This window comes from Staurois parvus, unplaced genomic scaffold (genome assembly GCF_062004578.1).
Source record: "Staurois parvus isolate SC_StPar_1 unplaced genomic scaffold, SC_StPar_1.0 ptg002548l, whole genome shotgun sequence".
In the NCBI taxonomy this organism is placed as follows: Eukaryota; Metazoa; Chordata; class Amphibia; order Anura; family Ranidae; genus Staurois; species Staurois parvus.
This window is the reverse complement of record NW_028320344.1, coordinates 238,508-253,112: the sequence shown is the minus strand read 5'-3', so window position 1 is coordinate 253,112 and position 14,605 is coordinate 238,508. Positions and strand designations below refer to the sequence as shown.

General features: G+C 45.2%; 1 protein-coding gene across 2 annotated transcripts; it reads right to left on the bottom strand.

The window, feature by feature from the left end:
- Positions 1–5,896: 5,896 nt before the first annotated feature.
- LOC149430654 (E3 ubiquitin/ISG15 ligase TRIM25-like) lies at positions 5,897–8,543 on the bottom strand. 2 transcript variants are annotated; one of them, XM_089666136.1, is made up of 2 exons: positions 8,322–8,540; positions 5,897–8,024 (listed from the first exon to the last, which is right to left on the bottom strand). In XM_089666136.1, exons 1-2 carry the CDS (start codon positions 8,538–8,540, stop codon positions 6,801–6,803), a joined length of 1,443 nt encoding a protein of 480 aa, XP_089522262.1. In that variant the 3' UTR covers positions 5,897–6,800. The 2 variants fall into 2 exon arrangements, with proteins under 2 accessions (XP_089522262.1, XP_089522263.1); XM_089666137.1 differs by having other exon boundaries at positions 5,897–8,543.
- Between the last annotated feature and the right edge of the window lie 6,062 nt (positions 8,544–14,605).

Below are 14,605 nucleotides of genomic sequence, written 5' to 3'. Positions count from 1 at the left end.
TCCTCATACTTCTTCTTGAGATCCTTATCTGAGAATATTTCTAGTTTAATCCCATATTGATCACCTATAACCTCTCTTCTCTGTTACATAAACTCTAAAAGTAAATTCAACTTTTTAAATCCCTCCCATTTTTCCCATCTTATACGGAAACTCTGCATCTTATCTTCGTCCATGTCAGGAATGGACTTGCCAATAATGGTGGGACTCACCTGCCTTGTAGGCTGCAGTACCAGGGCTGGCCAGCGGGTGCTCTCAGCAATCAGAGACTCACCCCTGCAATGAGCCATCACCTGAAGCTGATTGCAGGGGTTGTATTTAAGGAATGGCCAGACTCACAGTCAAGGCCGTGGTGTGTGTTTTCCATGGGCCCCTGTATCCTGTATCCTGTATCCTGTATTCCTGTATTCCTGTTCCTGTTTCTGTCTGACTTGTTGCTGACCCTGCCTGATCCTGACCTCTGCTGACTTCTCCTGCTTGATCCCTGGCTTGTGACCCCGACCATTCTCTGCCTGCTCCTCTGTACCGCGCTGCCCGTGAGTTATTGAACCCAGCTTGTGACCCCGACCACTCTCCCGCCTGTTCCTGGTACTCCGTTTGCCCGTTTGCTACTGACCCGGCCTGCCTGACGACGCTTGCATTGTATATACTGTTATCTGTGGGTGGTTGGTTGGGTTTGTTTGCACTGTGTTATGTTTAGTATTGCACTGCGTTTATGTTTGTATTGTTAGTGTTAATAAATTATATTGTTTATAACATATCTGAAGCCTGCGTTTCCCTGCGTCAGTCACACACCTCTGGTCATACCTGGAGCCCTGACAGTCCATATGACAAAGTTCCTCCAATCTGTATATCTGATCCACTCTATCTATCCAATCCTTTGTTTTTGGTACTCCTTGTTCCCTCCAGAATTTGGGTATCAAGCCCTTCGCTGTGTTCAAATAATACAGAAAACCCGTATTTTTATGTTTTCGCTGAGAGCTTAGTCCATGAAAGAGACAAATCTCTGGGTCTTTTGGGATATTAACCTCCAATATTTTCTGAATCAGGCTAACTATTCCCCCCCCCAATACTCTTGGATTTTAGGACATTACCACCAAACGTGGAACATTGTACCTCTACCGCCACATCCACGCCAACATACGGGTGAGTTATCCCCCCTTATCCTATGTGCTACACTCGGTGTGATATACCATCTTACCAAACATTTGTAATTCATTTCCACCTCCTTCATATTTACATTCCTGTGAATTAATCTATACATTTTCTTTTGCTTTTCCTCATCTATTATTACTCCGAAATCCCTTTCCCAATTCTCTATAAATGATGGCCTTATAACCGGGCTTCATCCAGTGAGGATCTTATATATGTTAGAAATTCCGTGTTTCCCATCCCCCCCGTGTGTCTAATAAGTGCTCAAAAGGGTTCCAATCCTCTTTTATTCTGAATGGTCTTGGGAGCTTCCTGTCAGGGCAGGGGCCGGGGAACGGACAGGCAGGCCTAACAATGTAACGCACTGGCTGACGACAACCACCACCCACAGACCGAAGTCCCTCAGGGCGCGGAGTCTAAGTCCCAGGCTGCCCTTCACCAGGGCCCCTGATGGTGGGGATGGACTTGACGCAGCCAGGAACCAGGTCGCGGCCCCCAAGACACCCCAGCTGCGGTAATGGCCGCCGCCAATGGCGTGTAGCAGGTGGAAGAGACAAAAGAGTAGTCAGACAGGCCGGGTCAACAACAACAGGACAAAACAGTACAGGACAGCAGACGAGAATCACAGGTCACGAGCCGGGTTCAGCAACAGAGGGTCAGATCAAAGGAGAATACAAAGAATAGTCAAGTCACAAGCCGAATCAGATACCAGGAGAGTCACGAGAGTCAGAACAGAGTAATAGCAACACAAAGACACAAGTGCAAAGAGCATGTGCGGGCCACAGGCTTATATGTACTCAGCCACGCCCCTCTGGGGGATGGACCTCAGAGACCTGAAGGCATCAAAGGATTCCCACCATGCACAGCAGAATCCAAGATGGACGCCAGCACATGGAGTAACATAACCTCAGGGAAAAGGTAGGACCTTGACAGTTCCCTATAAAATGTTTAAGTTGAAAGTAACGCCCCTCATCCATTCTCATAAATATTTCACTCTTATATTTCATTTCCTTAAGTGAACAAACTTCCTCCCCCGCCATTATATCTCTCAGCTGTACATCCTCCTTCTTTATCCACTTCCCTGTGATACTTTCTTTACCTGGAGGAAAATCTCTGTGGACCCTAAAGGCATTAACGGTGAGTTCAATTCCCATCCCATCTGTTTGTGTAAATCATCCCACACTCTTATAACATTTGTGTAAACAAACTTGTACTGTCTGCTAATCCTCTGTATTGAGGAGGTAACCATACATTTCTGCTCAAATTTATACAACTTTGTGTATTTTCTATTTTTACCCAACTTTTCCCATGTGAGTTATGCGTCCAATCAAAAATTCTTGCCAATATTACCGAGTTGTAGTATCTTTTCAAGTCTGGTACTCCCAGCCCACCTTTCTCTTTATCTCTACTTTAGATTTCGTAGCATATTCTGGGTTTTTTATTCCTCCATATAAATCTAGTTAACATTTTTTTAATTATTCTAAAATATACTTCTGGTAATTTAATTGGTATCATTTGAAATGTATACAACATTTTTGGAACAATTACCATTTTTATCAGGTTTATGCGTCCTATCCATGACAAAGCTCCCCACCCTAATTTCCTTGGTTCATCCTTGATCTCATTTAATAATGGAATATAATTTGATCTATATAAATTCCTTGAAGATACAGTTAACTTTTTTCCTAGGTATTTTAATTTTCTTTCTCTCCAAACGAAGGGGAATTCCTCTTGTAACATTTTTTTTCTCTGTGTGGGAGATTTATATTTAAGATCTCTGTTTTTGTTGGGTTGATTTTTAAATTTGACATCTCACCATATTCTTTCAGTAATTTCATTAAATTTGTCAATGTTATCCTTAGGTTTCCCACATAGAACAGCATGTCATCTGCATAAGCTGCCACCTTGTGCTCTGTTTCTCCTATCCATATCCCTTTTATATCTGTGTTGTTCCTTACTTTGGCTAATAGCGATTCCAGTGATTCGACATATAACAATGGAGACAAAGGACATCCCTGTCTGGTTCCATTTTGCATCCTGAAAAACTCAGAGACTTCCCCATTACCCATGATTGCTGCAGAGGGTTGACTATATAATTTCCTTATCCATTCCCTCATTCTAGGTCCCATCCCCAATACTTCCAATGTATCTAACATCATAAATCCCCAGTCTACTCTATCAAATGCCTTCTCAGCATCAATCGAGAGTACCAACGCGGGAGTTTTCTCTTTTCTACTTTTCTGTATGAGAAACAGAGATCTTAATCCATTATCTCTGCCCTCCCTTCCTGGGACAAAGCCTACTTGATCTACATGTATCCATTTCGGCATTAGGTCTTTCAACCTATTTGCCAAAACTTTTGCACAAAGTTTAGTATCTGTATTTAATAAGGAAATCGGTCTATAACGTGAACAGTGAGTATCATCTTTACCTTCCTTATGTATGAGGACAACATGGGCTTGCAGGGATTCACTCCTCATTTCCATCTCTCCTCCCAAAGCATTCATATATATTCTCAGTTTGGGTACTAATACTTCTTTATATTTTTTAGAGTATCTCACTGTGTACCCGTCAGGCCCTGGACTTTTCCCAGCGGTAGTACTTTTTAAAGCTAAATATATTTCTTCCTGCGTTATTACTATTTCAAGGGACTGTAATTATTCACTTAATTTCGGTAATCCCGCCTTTTTTATATATACCTGTCTTTTTTCTATTTTTCCTACTTTATCTTTTATGGTACCAAGGGGACTAATATTATATAGCTTATTATAGTATTCTTTATACACTTTTGCTATATCTTTAGTTGAATACACTAAGTCTCCTTTATTATCTCTTATTTTCTTTATATAATTTCTAGATTTTTTTTTCCTCTGAGCCCTCATTAACTACTTGCCAACCGCAGATAGCCGAATGACAGCTACACTGCAGCCGGCCAGTTCTGGGAGGGCGTCATATGATGTCCTCCCGGAATGCGCTCTCCTGCGCACCCCCGGAGGCACACACCCGGCGATCTCCATGATCGTTGTGTCCTACAGACACAGCTGATCACGTGATGTGGTAAAAGGGCAATCACAGTGGCCTTTTTCCACATGATCAACCGTGTCCAATGACACGCTGATCACCGGGAAATGCAATTGCCGGTTCTCGGCTGCCCTTTCCTCACGCTATCAGAGTGTGAGGAAAGTACTGCTGACAACTGGCAGTTTTCAGAACAGGGATCGGCACCAATCATCAGGGCACTGATGATCAGTGCCCTGATGATCAGTGCCCAGCAGTGCCACCTACCAGTTCTGTCCACCTGTGCCCAGCAGTGAGCCCACCTGTGCCACCCAGCAGTGCCACACACCTGTGCCCAGCAGTGCCACCTACCTGTGCCCAGCAGTGCCACCCACCTGTGCCCAGCAGTGCCACCCACCTGTGCCCATCAGTGCAGCCCAGCAGTACTGCCAGTCAGTGCCACCAGTCAGTGCCCAGCGGTTGTGCCAGTCAGTGCCCAGCAGTTGCGCCAGTCAGTGCCTAGCAGTGCCGCCAGTCAGTGCCCAGCAGTGATGCCAGTCAGTGCCACCTATCAGTGCTGTCTATCAGTGCCACCTATCAGTGCTGCCTATCCTTGACACCTCATTAGTGCTGCCTATCAGTGCCGCCTATCAGTGCTGCCTATCAGTGCCCATCAGTGCCCCCTATTAGTGCCCATCAGTACTGCCTCATCAACACACATCAGTGAAGGAGAAAAATTACCTGTTTGAAACATTTTATAATAGAAACAAAGAAACGTTTTTCTTTTTCAAATTTTTTGCAATTTTTATGTTTATAGTACAAAAAGTAAAGTGCCCAGTGGCACTTAAATACCACCAAAAGAAAGCTCTATTTGTGAGAAAAAAATGATAAAAATTTCATATGGCTACAATCTTGCATGACCGCGCAATTGTCAATCAAAGTGCGACAGCGCTGAAAGCTGAAAATTGTCCTGGTAAAGAAGGGGGTATAAGTGCCCGGTAGGCAAGTGGTTAAGTACTTTCCTGGTCTGTCTCCCCATCTATATCCCTCACTTATCATTTTATTGAACACTCTCCTCTTATCTTCTTCCAGGAAATTATTTAATTCTCTTTTATGTATTACCCTCTAGATAATCTCTTTTGTTACTCTATGTTTATGCATCTGCTCTAAATCACACAGTTCACTAAGAAGCGCATTTATTTTTTCTTTTCTTTCCCTCTTCTTCTTTGCTCCTATCTCTAGTAAGATTCCTCTGATATAGGCATTATGAGCTTCCCACACCGTTGCTACAGACACTTCCGCAGAATCATTTTCCTCAAAAAATTGCTCTATTTCTTTTTTAATTCTCTGGTCCGTCTCTTGATCCTGAAGAAGTGTCTCATTTAACCTCCATGATTGTCGACCGTTCTGCTCATTTCCCCATAGTAATTGCACTGTGACAGGAGCATGATCTGAGATTGACATGACTTCTATTTTACTTTAACCAGAGACTCAATGGGGTTTATTTACTAAAGCTGGAGAGTCCAAAATCAGACTCCCTTCTGCATAGAAACCAATCAGCTTCTAACCTCAGCTTGTTCAATGAAGCTTTGGCAATGAAACCTGGAAGCTGATTGGTTTCTATGCAGAAGGGAGTCTGATTTTGGACTCTCCAGCTTTAGTAAATAAACCCCAATAAGTCGATGGTCCAACAATATGTAGTCCAATCTCAAATACATCTCATGTACCTGAGAATAAAATGTATAGTCTCTGCCTTTCGTATGCTTTATTCTCCATATATCTATATGTTGACATTGATGTAACATTTTTTTCAAGGATTTCAAAGACCTACTACCATCTCTCTGCACCGGAGAAGTCGTATCTATCTGGGGATCCATACACAGATTGAAATCTCCTGCCACACTTAAACCACCTTTTTTGAAATCCAATAGTTTCCTCAGAGTATTTTTAAGAATACCTCCGGTTTCTTATTCGGGCATAAATATTTGCTAATGTGCATTCAGCTTCCTGTAATTTTCCCATCAAGAACAGAAATCTCCCTTCCAGATCTACCATTCTCTCTTCCAACTTAAACCTCATATTTTTCGCAAAAACCAATTGTCACTCCCTTAACACGTTTAATTGGGGAATCTGCATAGAACCGCGTTGGATAATATCTGGATTGTAACTTCACATTTATTTCTTGTACTAAATGTGTCTCCTGTAAAATATACTGAAGAAGATCTATGCTGAAATTCTTTAAGAATTCTAAATTTCTTCCCGGGGCTATTTAAACCTCTAACATTATATGTCAGAAAATGAATCTCTTCCATTCTTCCCTTTGTCTCCCTACCTCTCATCCTCCTCCCCCCTTCTCCTCTCTCTCCCTCTCTTCTCCATTCTTCCCTTTGTCTCCCTACCTCTCATCCTCCTCCCCCCTTCTCCTCTCTCTCCCTCTCTTCTCCATTCTTCCCTTTGTCTCCCTACCTCTCATCCTCCTCCCCCCTTCTCCTCTCTCTCCCTCTCTTCTCCATTCTTCCCTTTGTCTCCCTACCTCTCATCCTCCTTCCCCCTTCTCCTCTCTCTCCCTCTCTTCTCCATTCCTTCCCCCTCGTTCTCTAGGATTTCTCCAGACTATTTCCAATATCAAAAATGAACTGTCTATTTTCTGTCTCTCACTTCTGGCTCCTCCCACATATCTTTATACAACCTCCCCCTACATATACCCCAACATGGAGGGGCTGAGTGAAGGTGGTGGTGAAGGTGTGGAGGTGTCGGATTGGGTCACACAGATCATAGAAGGAAATCTGCCCGGCCTCATAATCCAGATCTATCCTGACTCTGGTACTGGAGACACCGCCGGGTAATGGGGTCTTCTTCCTGTCATGTATCACTGAGTACTCATTACCCCCCAACAACCCCTCCAACTCCCACTTCTCCAACCCCCAGGACTTCTTATTATCTCCAATCCATGTCTGACCTCCTCTTCTGTCTATATTGGGGTAACACATCCCAACTATCCAGTACTCTGCCCCCCCAACATCCACTTCCCAGTAATGTCTCCCAGAGGAGAAGCTCTGACGGCTCATCACCTGAGGACACTGGAACCTTTCTGGTGTTTCTGGCCGATCCTGATATGATGATGACCAGGATGCAGTTTTCCCGTCATCTGATATATGTAGATCATTAGCAGCTGTCCTCACATCCAGTAATATGTCTGTAACCCCCGACACCCCCCGTGTTTGCTGTACAGCCCCAATATTTGGTCCTCCAGTGAGGGAGGGTTGGGGGTCTGGCCTGGATGGTGGACCATTGATGGGACCTTTGCCCTTTGTAGTAGAATGTTGAGAGACATGTGTGCCTGTACATTTCTGTACATTGACCCCAGACATGATATCAGATAAACCCGTGTGTAATGTGTGTGAGATCCCCCCCACATCCCCATCCCCTCCATCATGGAGGAGGTTCTCATGTCTCTCTCTGTCCTCATCATCTCCATCCTCAGTATCACACAAGTCACCTGTGTCTGATTCCTGTAGGACAGTCAGTGGATCCGTCATGTTACACAGCTCCTCAATGTCCTCCATCTTCCTGGATAGCTCCTCCTTCTTTATTTCCAGATCCCGAATATAATCCAGCATGGGACGGGAGACCCGCTCTGCCCACCTGGAGATGTCCCTCAGGACTCTCTTCTCCAGGTCTTCCAGACGTCTCCTGAGGTCTCTGAACAGGGCAGTGACTCTCTTGGTTTCATCATCTGCTTTCCCTTGTACTTTCCTCCTGCGTTCCTGCAGACTCTGGACTCTTTTCTCCATCTCCTCTCTCTCTGTCATCAGTTTCTGCAGAACAATCCTCAGTTTCTTCTTCTTCATCTCAGAGGCCTCCTCCAGAGTCTCCACCTGGTGTCCCCGATGTTCTCCATCCAGCCTGCAGGACACACAGATACAGGTGGAGTCCTCGGTGCAGTAATACTCCAGGATCTTCTTATGGATGGAGCATTTCCTGTCCTTCAGGGAAGTGGTGGGGTCACATAGGACGTGTTCTGGTGACTTGCTGTGGACTCTCAGGTGGTTGTCACACAGAGAAGCTTCACACAGCAGACAGGATTTCACAGCCGGTACAGGAGTGTGAATACAGTGAGTACAGAAGACCCCGGACTCCTCCTGCTCTGGATGGGTAGACTGGAAGTTCTCCACTATGTTACGTAGTGTTATGTTCCTCCTCAGTGCAGGACGGTCCTGGAACTCTTCTCTGCATTCAGGACAGGAATAACCACCAGTCTCCTCCTGTGTATCCAACACACGGCCAATACAGTCCCGGCAGAAGTTGTGTCCACATCTCAGGGTTACAGGATCTGTATAAATGTTCACACAGACGGAACATTCCAGCTCCTTCCTCAGATCAGAAGACGCCATCGCTGAGAGTGGAAGAGAGAAACGAAAGTGAAAATCTCTGACACTCCGTATCCAATGTGACCCGTTCTGTACACTCCTACACGGGGCGAGGTGTACATTCCTACACAGGGAGAGGCTGGGACTGAGACACGTAGCTAGAAGAATTCTTCTACAGAAGGACACAGACATTTAACCACTTGAGCTCCTGAGGCTTTACCCCCCTTAATGACCACGCCTTTTTTTGCTGTTTGGTGCTGCACTAATTCAAATGATAATTGCGCGGTCATGCAATGCTGTACCCAAAAAAAATTTACGTCCTCTTTTTCACACAAATAGAGCTTTCTTTTGGTGGTATTTTATCACCTGTGTGCTTTTTTTTTTTTTCAGCTATAAAAAATATATAGTAAACTCAAAGTTAGTTATAAATTTAGGCCAAAATGTATTCTGCTCCATGTTTTTGGTAAAAAAAATCCCAATAAGTGTATATTGATTGTTTTGTGTGAAAGTTATATCGTCTACAAACTATGGGAGAGATACTGTAATTTATGCCTTTTTTTACTATACAGCGCTGCACTAATTCAAATGATAATTGCGCAGTCATGCAATGCTGTACCCAAACGAAAGTTACGTCCTCGATCGATCAAGGGGTTAATTGGGATTACTGGTGTACTGGAGGGCAAACTGGCACTATCTGGGAGGGGCGCTAACACTATCGGAAGTCGCCAGCAACACTGATACAGTGATCAGTAAAAATCGGTTCACTGATCAGTGACACTGGTGACAGGGCAGTGAAGGGGTTAACTGGGGGGCGATCAGGGGGTTAAACGGGATTACTGGTGTACTGGCGGGCAAACTGGCGCTATCTGGGAGGGGCGCTAACACTATCGGAAGTCGCCAGCAACACTGATACAGTGATCAGTAAAAATTGATTCACTGATCAATGACACTGGTGACAGGGCAGTGAAGGGGTTAACTGGGGGGGGGGGCGATCAGGGGGTTAAATGTTACCTAGGTGTGTTCTAACTGTCAGTGTGCTGTTGTACTCACTTTTACTGTGTCTTCTTCTCTGTCTGGAACGGAATGTGTCCAGGCAGAGAAGAATGACATCATATCCTGTCCTGTGCAACTGTCAACACAGGACAGGATAGGACAGGGACCGATCATCTGATTGCAGCCAGACATCACTGGCTGAAATCGAATGATTGATCCCTCCGTGATCAAATGGTGTCACCCACGGGTCAGCGGGAGCACGCGCGCGCGCCCCCTGCCGGCGAAAACGTCGGGAGCGCGGAGCCCATTTTAAAACGTGCTTTTGTGCCCCAGTGCCACCCTGCACACGTATTTACACAGTGGAAGGGAGGCAAATGGTTAATAGGTAGTGATGGGTTGAACACCTCCCTGTTCGGTTCGCAGTCAAACATTCCAAATTGACAAAAGTTCAAACTTGAACTCAATGCAAGTCTATGGGACTGGAACTTGTAAATTGAAAAGTGTCCATTCTGAAGGCTTTTATGCCAGTTATTAGCCACAGAAGTGGTATGGGGACTCGGGGACGGCCCTGAGGGACAGGAATCAGCGGGGAAAAAATTAAAAAGTACAGTTTTTAAAAGGAATCATTAGCATAAGGGTATCCCTTTAAATAAGGAGGCACCCTGATGCTGCCCCCCTTGTGAATGAGTAAGGGGTAAAATATCAATAAAATTGGGCCTTGGGTGTTGGTGGGGCCTGAACATTGTAACTAGAGATGAGCGAATCGAACCAGGCGAACCGGAATTCGATACGAATTTCAGGAAAAATTTGATTCGCGTCGAATCCGAAATTTTGCCTACTTCGGGTGCGCGAATCGGATTTTTCCCGATCAGCCGGCAAAAGTGTCCCTGCAGAGAGCTCCGCTATTTCTGACATTTCTCTGACAGTTCCTTCACATGTACAGCGGTTGAAACATTGTATCTATTAGTTTCCATTTAGGATACAGATGTTTCAACCGCTGTACATGTGAAGGAACTGTCAGAGAACTGTCAGAAATAGAGGAACTCTGCACATACACTTTTTGCCGGTTTGGAATTCTTATTTTCATCCTACTTCTTCTTCTTCTTCTTCATCCTCATCCTCATCCTCAGAAGAATAAGAAGAGGATGAGGATGAGGATGAAGAAGAAGAAGAAGAAGAAGTAGGATGAAAATAAGAATAATTCCAAGCCGGCAAAAAGTGTATCTGCAGAATAGAGGAGCTTTGCAGATACACTTTTTGCCGGCTTGGAATTCTTCTTATTTTCATCCTACTTCTTCTTCTTCTTCTTTTTCATCCTCATCCTCATCCTCTTCTTCTTCTTATGAGGATGAGGATGAAGAAGAAGAAGAAGAAGTAGGATGAAAATAAGATTAATTCCAAGCCGGCAAAAAGTGTATCTGCAGAGCTCCTCTAAGTGTATCTGCAGAATGTCATTTATGGAAACAAATAGATACAATGTTTCAACCGCTGTATGGAGTGAATGTCACAGAACTGTCAGAAATAGACAGAAACTGTCACAGAACTGTCCTTCTTCTCATCCTTCTCCTTCTTCTCATCCTTCTTCTCATCCTTCTCCTTCTTCTCATCCTTCTTCTCATCCTTCTCCTTCTTCTCATCCTTCTTCTCATCCTTCTCCTTCTTCTCATCCTTCTTCTCATCCTTCTCCTTCTTCTCATCCTTCTTCTCATCCTTCTCCTTCTTCTCATCCTTCTTCTCATCCTTCTCCTTCTTCTCATCCTTCTCCTTCTTCTCATCCTTCTCCTTCTCCTTCTTCTCATCCTTCTCTTTCTTCTCATCCTTCTCCTTCTTCTCATCCTTCTCCTTCTTCTCATCCTTCTCCTTCTTCTCATCCTTCTTCTCATCCTTCTCCTTCTTCTCATCCTTCTTCTCATCCTTCTCCTTCTTCTCATCCTTCTTCTCATCCTTCTCCTTCTTCTCATCCTTCTTCTCATCCTTCTCCTTCTTCTCATCCTTCTCCTTCTTCTCATCCTTCTCCTTCTTCTCATCCTTCTCCTTCTTCTCATCCTTCTCCTTCTCCTTCTTCTCATCCTTCTCCTTCTCCTTCTTCTCATCCTTCTCCTTCTTCTCATCCTTCTCCTTCTTCTCATCCTTCTTCTCATCCTTCTCCTTCTCATCCTTCTCCTTCTCCTTCTTCTCATCCTTCTCCTTCTTCTCATCCTTCTCCTTCTTCTCATCCTTCTCCTTCTCCTTCTTCTCATCCTTCTCCTTCTTCTCATCCTTCTCCTTCTCCTTCTTCTCATCCTTCTCCTTCTCCATCTTCTCATCCTTCTCCTTCTTCTCATCCTTCTCCTTCTTCTCATCCTTCTCCTTCTTCTCATCCTTCTTCTCATCCTTCTTCTCATCCTTCTCCTTCTTCTCATCCTTCTCCTTCTTCTCATCCTTCTCCTTCTCCTTCTTCTCATCCTTCTCTTTCTTCTCATCCTTCTCCTTCTTCTCATCCTTCTTCTCATCCTTCTCCTTCTTCTCATCCTTCTCCTTCTTCTCATCCTTCTTCTCATCCTTCTCCTTCTTCTCATCCTTCTTCTCATCCTTCTCCTTCTTCTCATCCTTCTTCTCATCCTTCTCCTTCTTCTCATCCTTCTCCTTCTTCTCATCCTTCTTCTCATCCTTCTCCTTCTTCTCATCCTTCTTCTCATCCTTCTCCTTCTTCTCATCCTTCTTCTCATCCTTCTTCTCATCCTTCTCCTTCTTCTCATCCTTCTCCTCTTCTCATCCTTCTCCTCTTCTCATCCTTCTCCTTCTTCTCATCCTTCTCCTTCTTCTCATCCTTCTCCTTCTCCTTCTTCTCATCCTTCTCCTTCTTCTCATCCTTCTCCTTCTTCTCATCCTTCTCCTTCTTCTCATCCTTCTTCTCATCCTTCTCCTTCTCCTTCTTCTCATCCTTCTCCTTCTTCTCATCCTTCTCCTTCTTCTCATCCTTCTCCTTCTTCTCATCCTTCTCCTTCTTCTCATCCTTCTCCTTCTCCTTCTTCTCATCCTTCTCCTTCTCCTTCTTCTCATCCTTCTCCTTCTCCATCTTCTCATCCTTCTCCTTCTCCATCTTCTCATCCTTCTCCTTCTTCTCATCCTTCTCCTTCTCCTTCTCCTTCTCCTTCTCCTTCTTCTTCTCCTTCTTCTCATCCTTCTCCTTCTTCTCATCCTTCTCCTTCTTCTCATCCTTCTCCTTCTTCTCATCCTTCTCCTTCTTCTCCTTCTCATCCTTCTCCTTCTCCTTCTTCTCATCCTTCTCCTTCTCCTTCTTCTCATCCTTCTCCTTCTCCTTCTTCTCATCCTTCTCCTTCTCCTTCCTCATCTCCAAGGGCATTTAAATTAAAGGTACAGTGTTCTGCACTAATTTAAAGGCTCTCTGAAGCCTAGAAACCCTTTTTATAAGTTATCTTCGTAGCGAATAAATTCGCATCGAATCGATTTTCTTCCTGAAATTCGCCGAATCAGCCGAATCGAATTTTTGAATACTTCGCTCATCTCTAATTGTAACCTCTCACAGTCACCCAGTAACCCAGTGGATGTTCAGTTGGAAAGGTCTCCAAGTCTGCTCTTGCCCCTAGATAATCCTGCACCATATGATGCAGACCCTGCCGATGGGTGCTTAAACCTAACATCCCTGGGCACTGAGGACTAAAGAACTGTTTGAAGGCATCGGTCAGCCGGCCACTTTCTCCACCGCTCTTCCTTTGACAGAACGAAGCCTCAGAAACACGTTGTCCAGGAAATGGTGACCTCCCATTGTCTGGAAAGGTTCTACACAAATGTTTTTCATGGCGTCCTCAAGATGTTTCCTCCTCTGCTCCCTCTGTGAAGACTGGATGAGCTCTGCAACTTCACCTTTGTAACATGGATCAGGATTGGTTGCCAACTAGTATTGATCCCTTTCCTTGATACCACAAATCCTCGGGCCCTTACGCCGGCTTTGCAGAATCAGGGAGCCCATGCAGTGTAAGGTTGAGGAGGCAGGAGATTCTGAGTCCTCTGGGTCACTGAGGATGACATTGTCAGGAACTACCTCCTCCCAGTCATGTACTACTCCTGGCTGGGGTTCTGGGGACTGAAAACCACCCCTTGAAGACTGCTGTATGTGATCCTCTACTTCCATGGTGCTGCGGTCCTCCTCCTTCTCTTCCTCCTGCTGTGTGTTTTGTGGCCCCTCAGGAATGGTTTCTGCATAAAGGGGGCCTTGAGAGGACAGGAAATCCTCCTCTTCCTCCCTCTGTTCTTCCTCAAGTGCCCTGTCCATGATTCCATGCAGCGTGTGCTCCAGCAGGAAGACTAGAGGGATAATGTCACTGATACATGCATTGTCACGGCTCACCATCCCTGTGGCCCCTCAAATGGTGACAGGACAGGCATGCATCCTTTTCAGCAGCCACTGGTGTGGTGAAAAGAAGCCAAGCTCCCCTGAGCCTGTCCTTGTGCCATATTCACACAGGTACTCATTGTTGGTCCTCTGCTGTGTGTGCAGCCGCTGCAGCAATGCCAATGTTGAGTTCCACCTGGTGGACATGTCACAAATGAGGTGGTTGGTGGGCAGGTTGAATTCCCGTTGAATGTCAGCCAGACGAACACTGGGCGTGTATGACCACCGGAAATGGCCACAGACTTTTCTGGCCTATCTCAGAAGATCTTGAAAGCCTGGGTACCTGTTCAAGAAACACTGCACCACCAAATTCAGGGCGTGTGCCATGCATGGAATATGTGCCAAGTGTCCCTGTTGGAGGGCGGAGAGAAGGGTGGTGCCATAGTCATACAACCAATCATGGCTCAATCTGCCGTGGTGTCAACCACCTCTGAGCCTGCCCCTGCAGAGCTGACAGAATCTCTGGCCCGGTGTGGCTCCTGTCCCCTAGACAGACCAGCTGAAGCACCACGTGGCATCTCTTAGCCTGACTGCTTGTGTAGCCCCTTGAATGCTTACGGAGCACTGCTGGTTCAGAGGACAATTCAGCAGAAGAGGCCATAGAGGCAGAGGAAGAGGAGGGGGTGGGGCAGTCACATGTGGCAGAATCACCACTAGATTTTTGGAGGCGTGGTGGTGGAACAAGCTCCAGCACTGAACC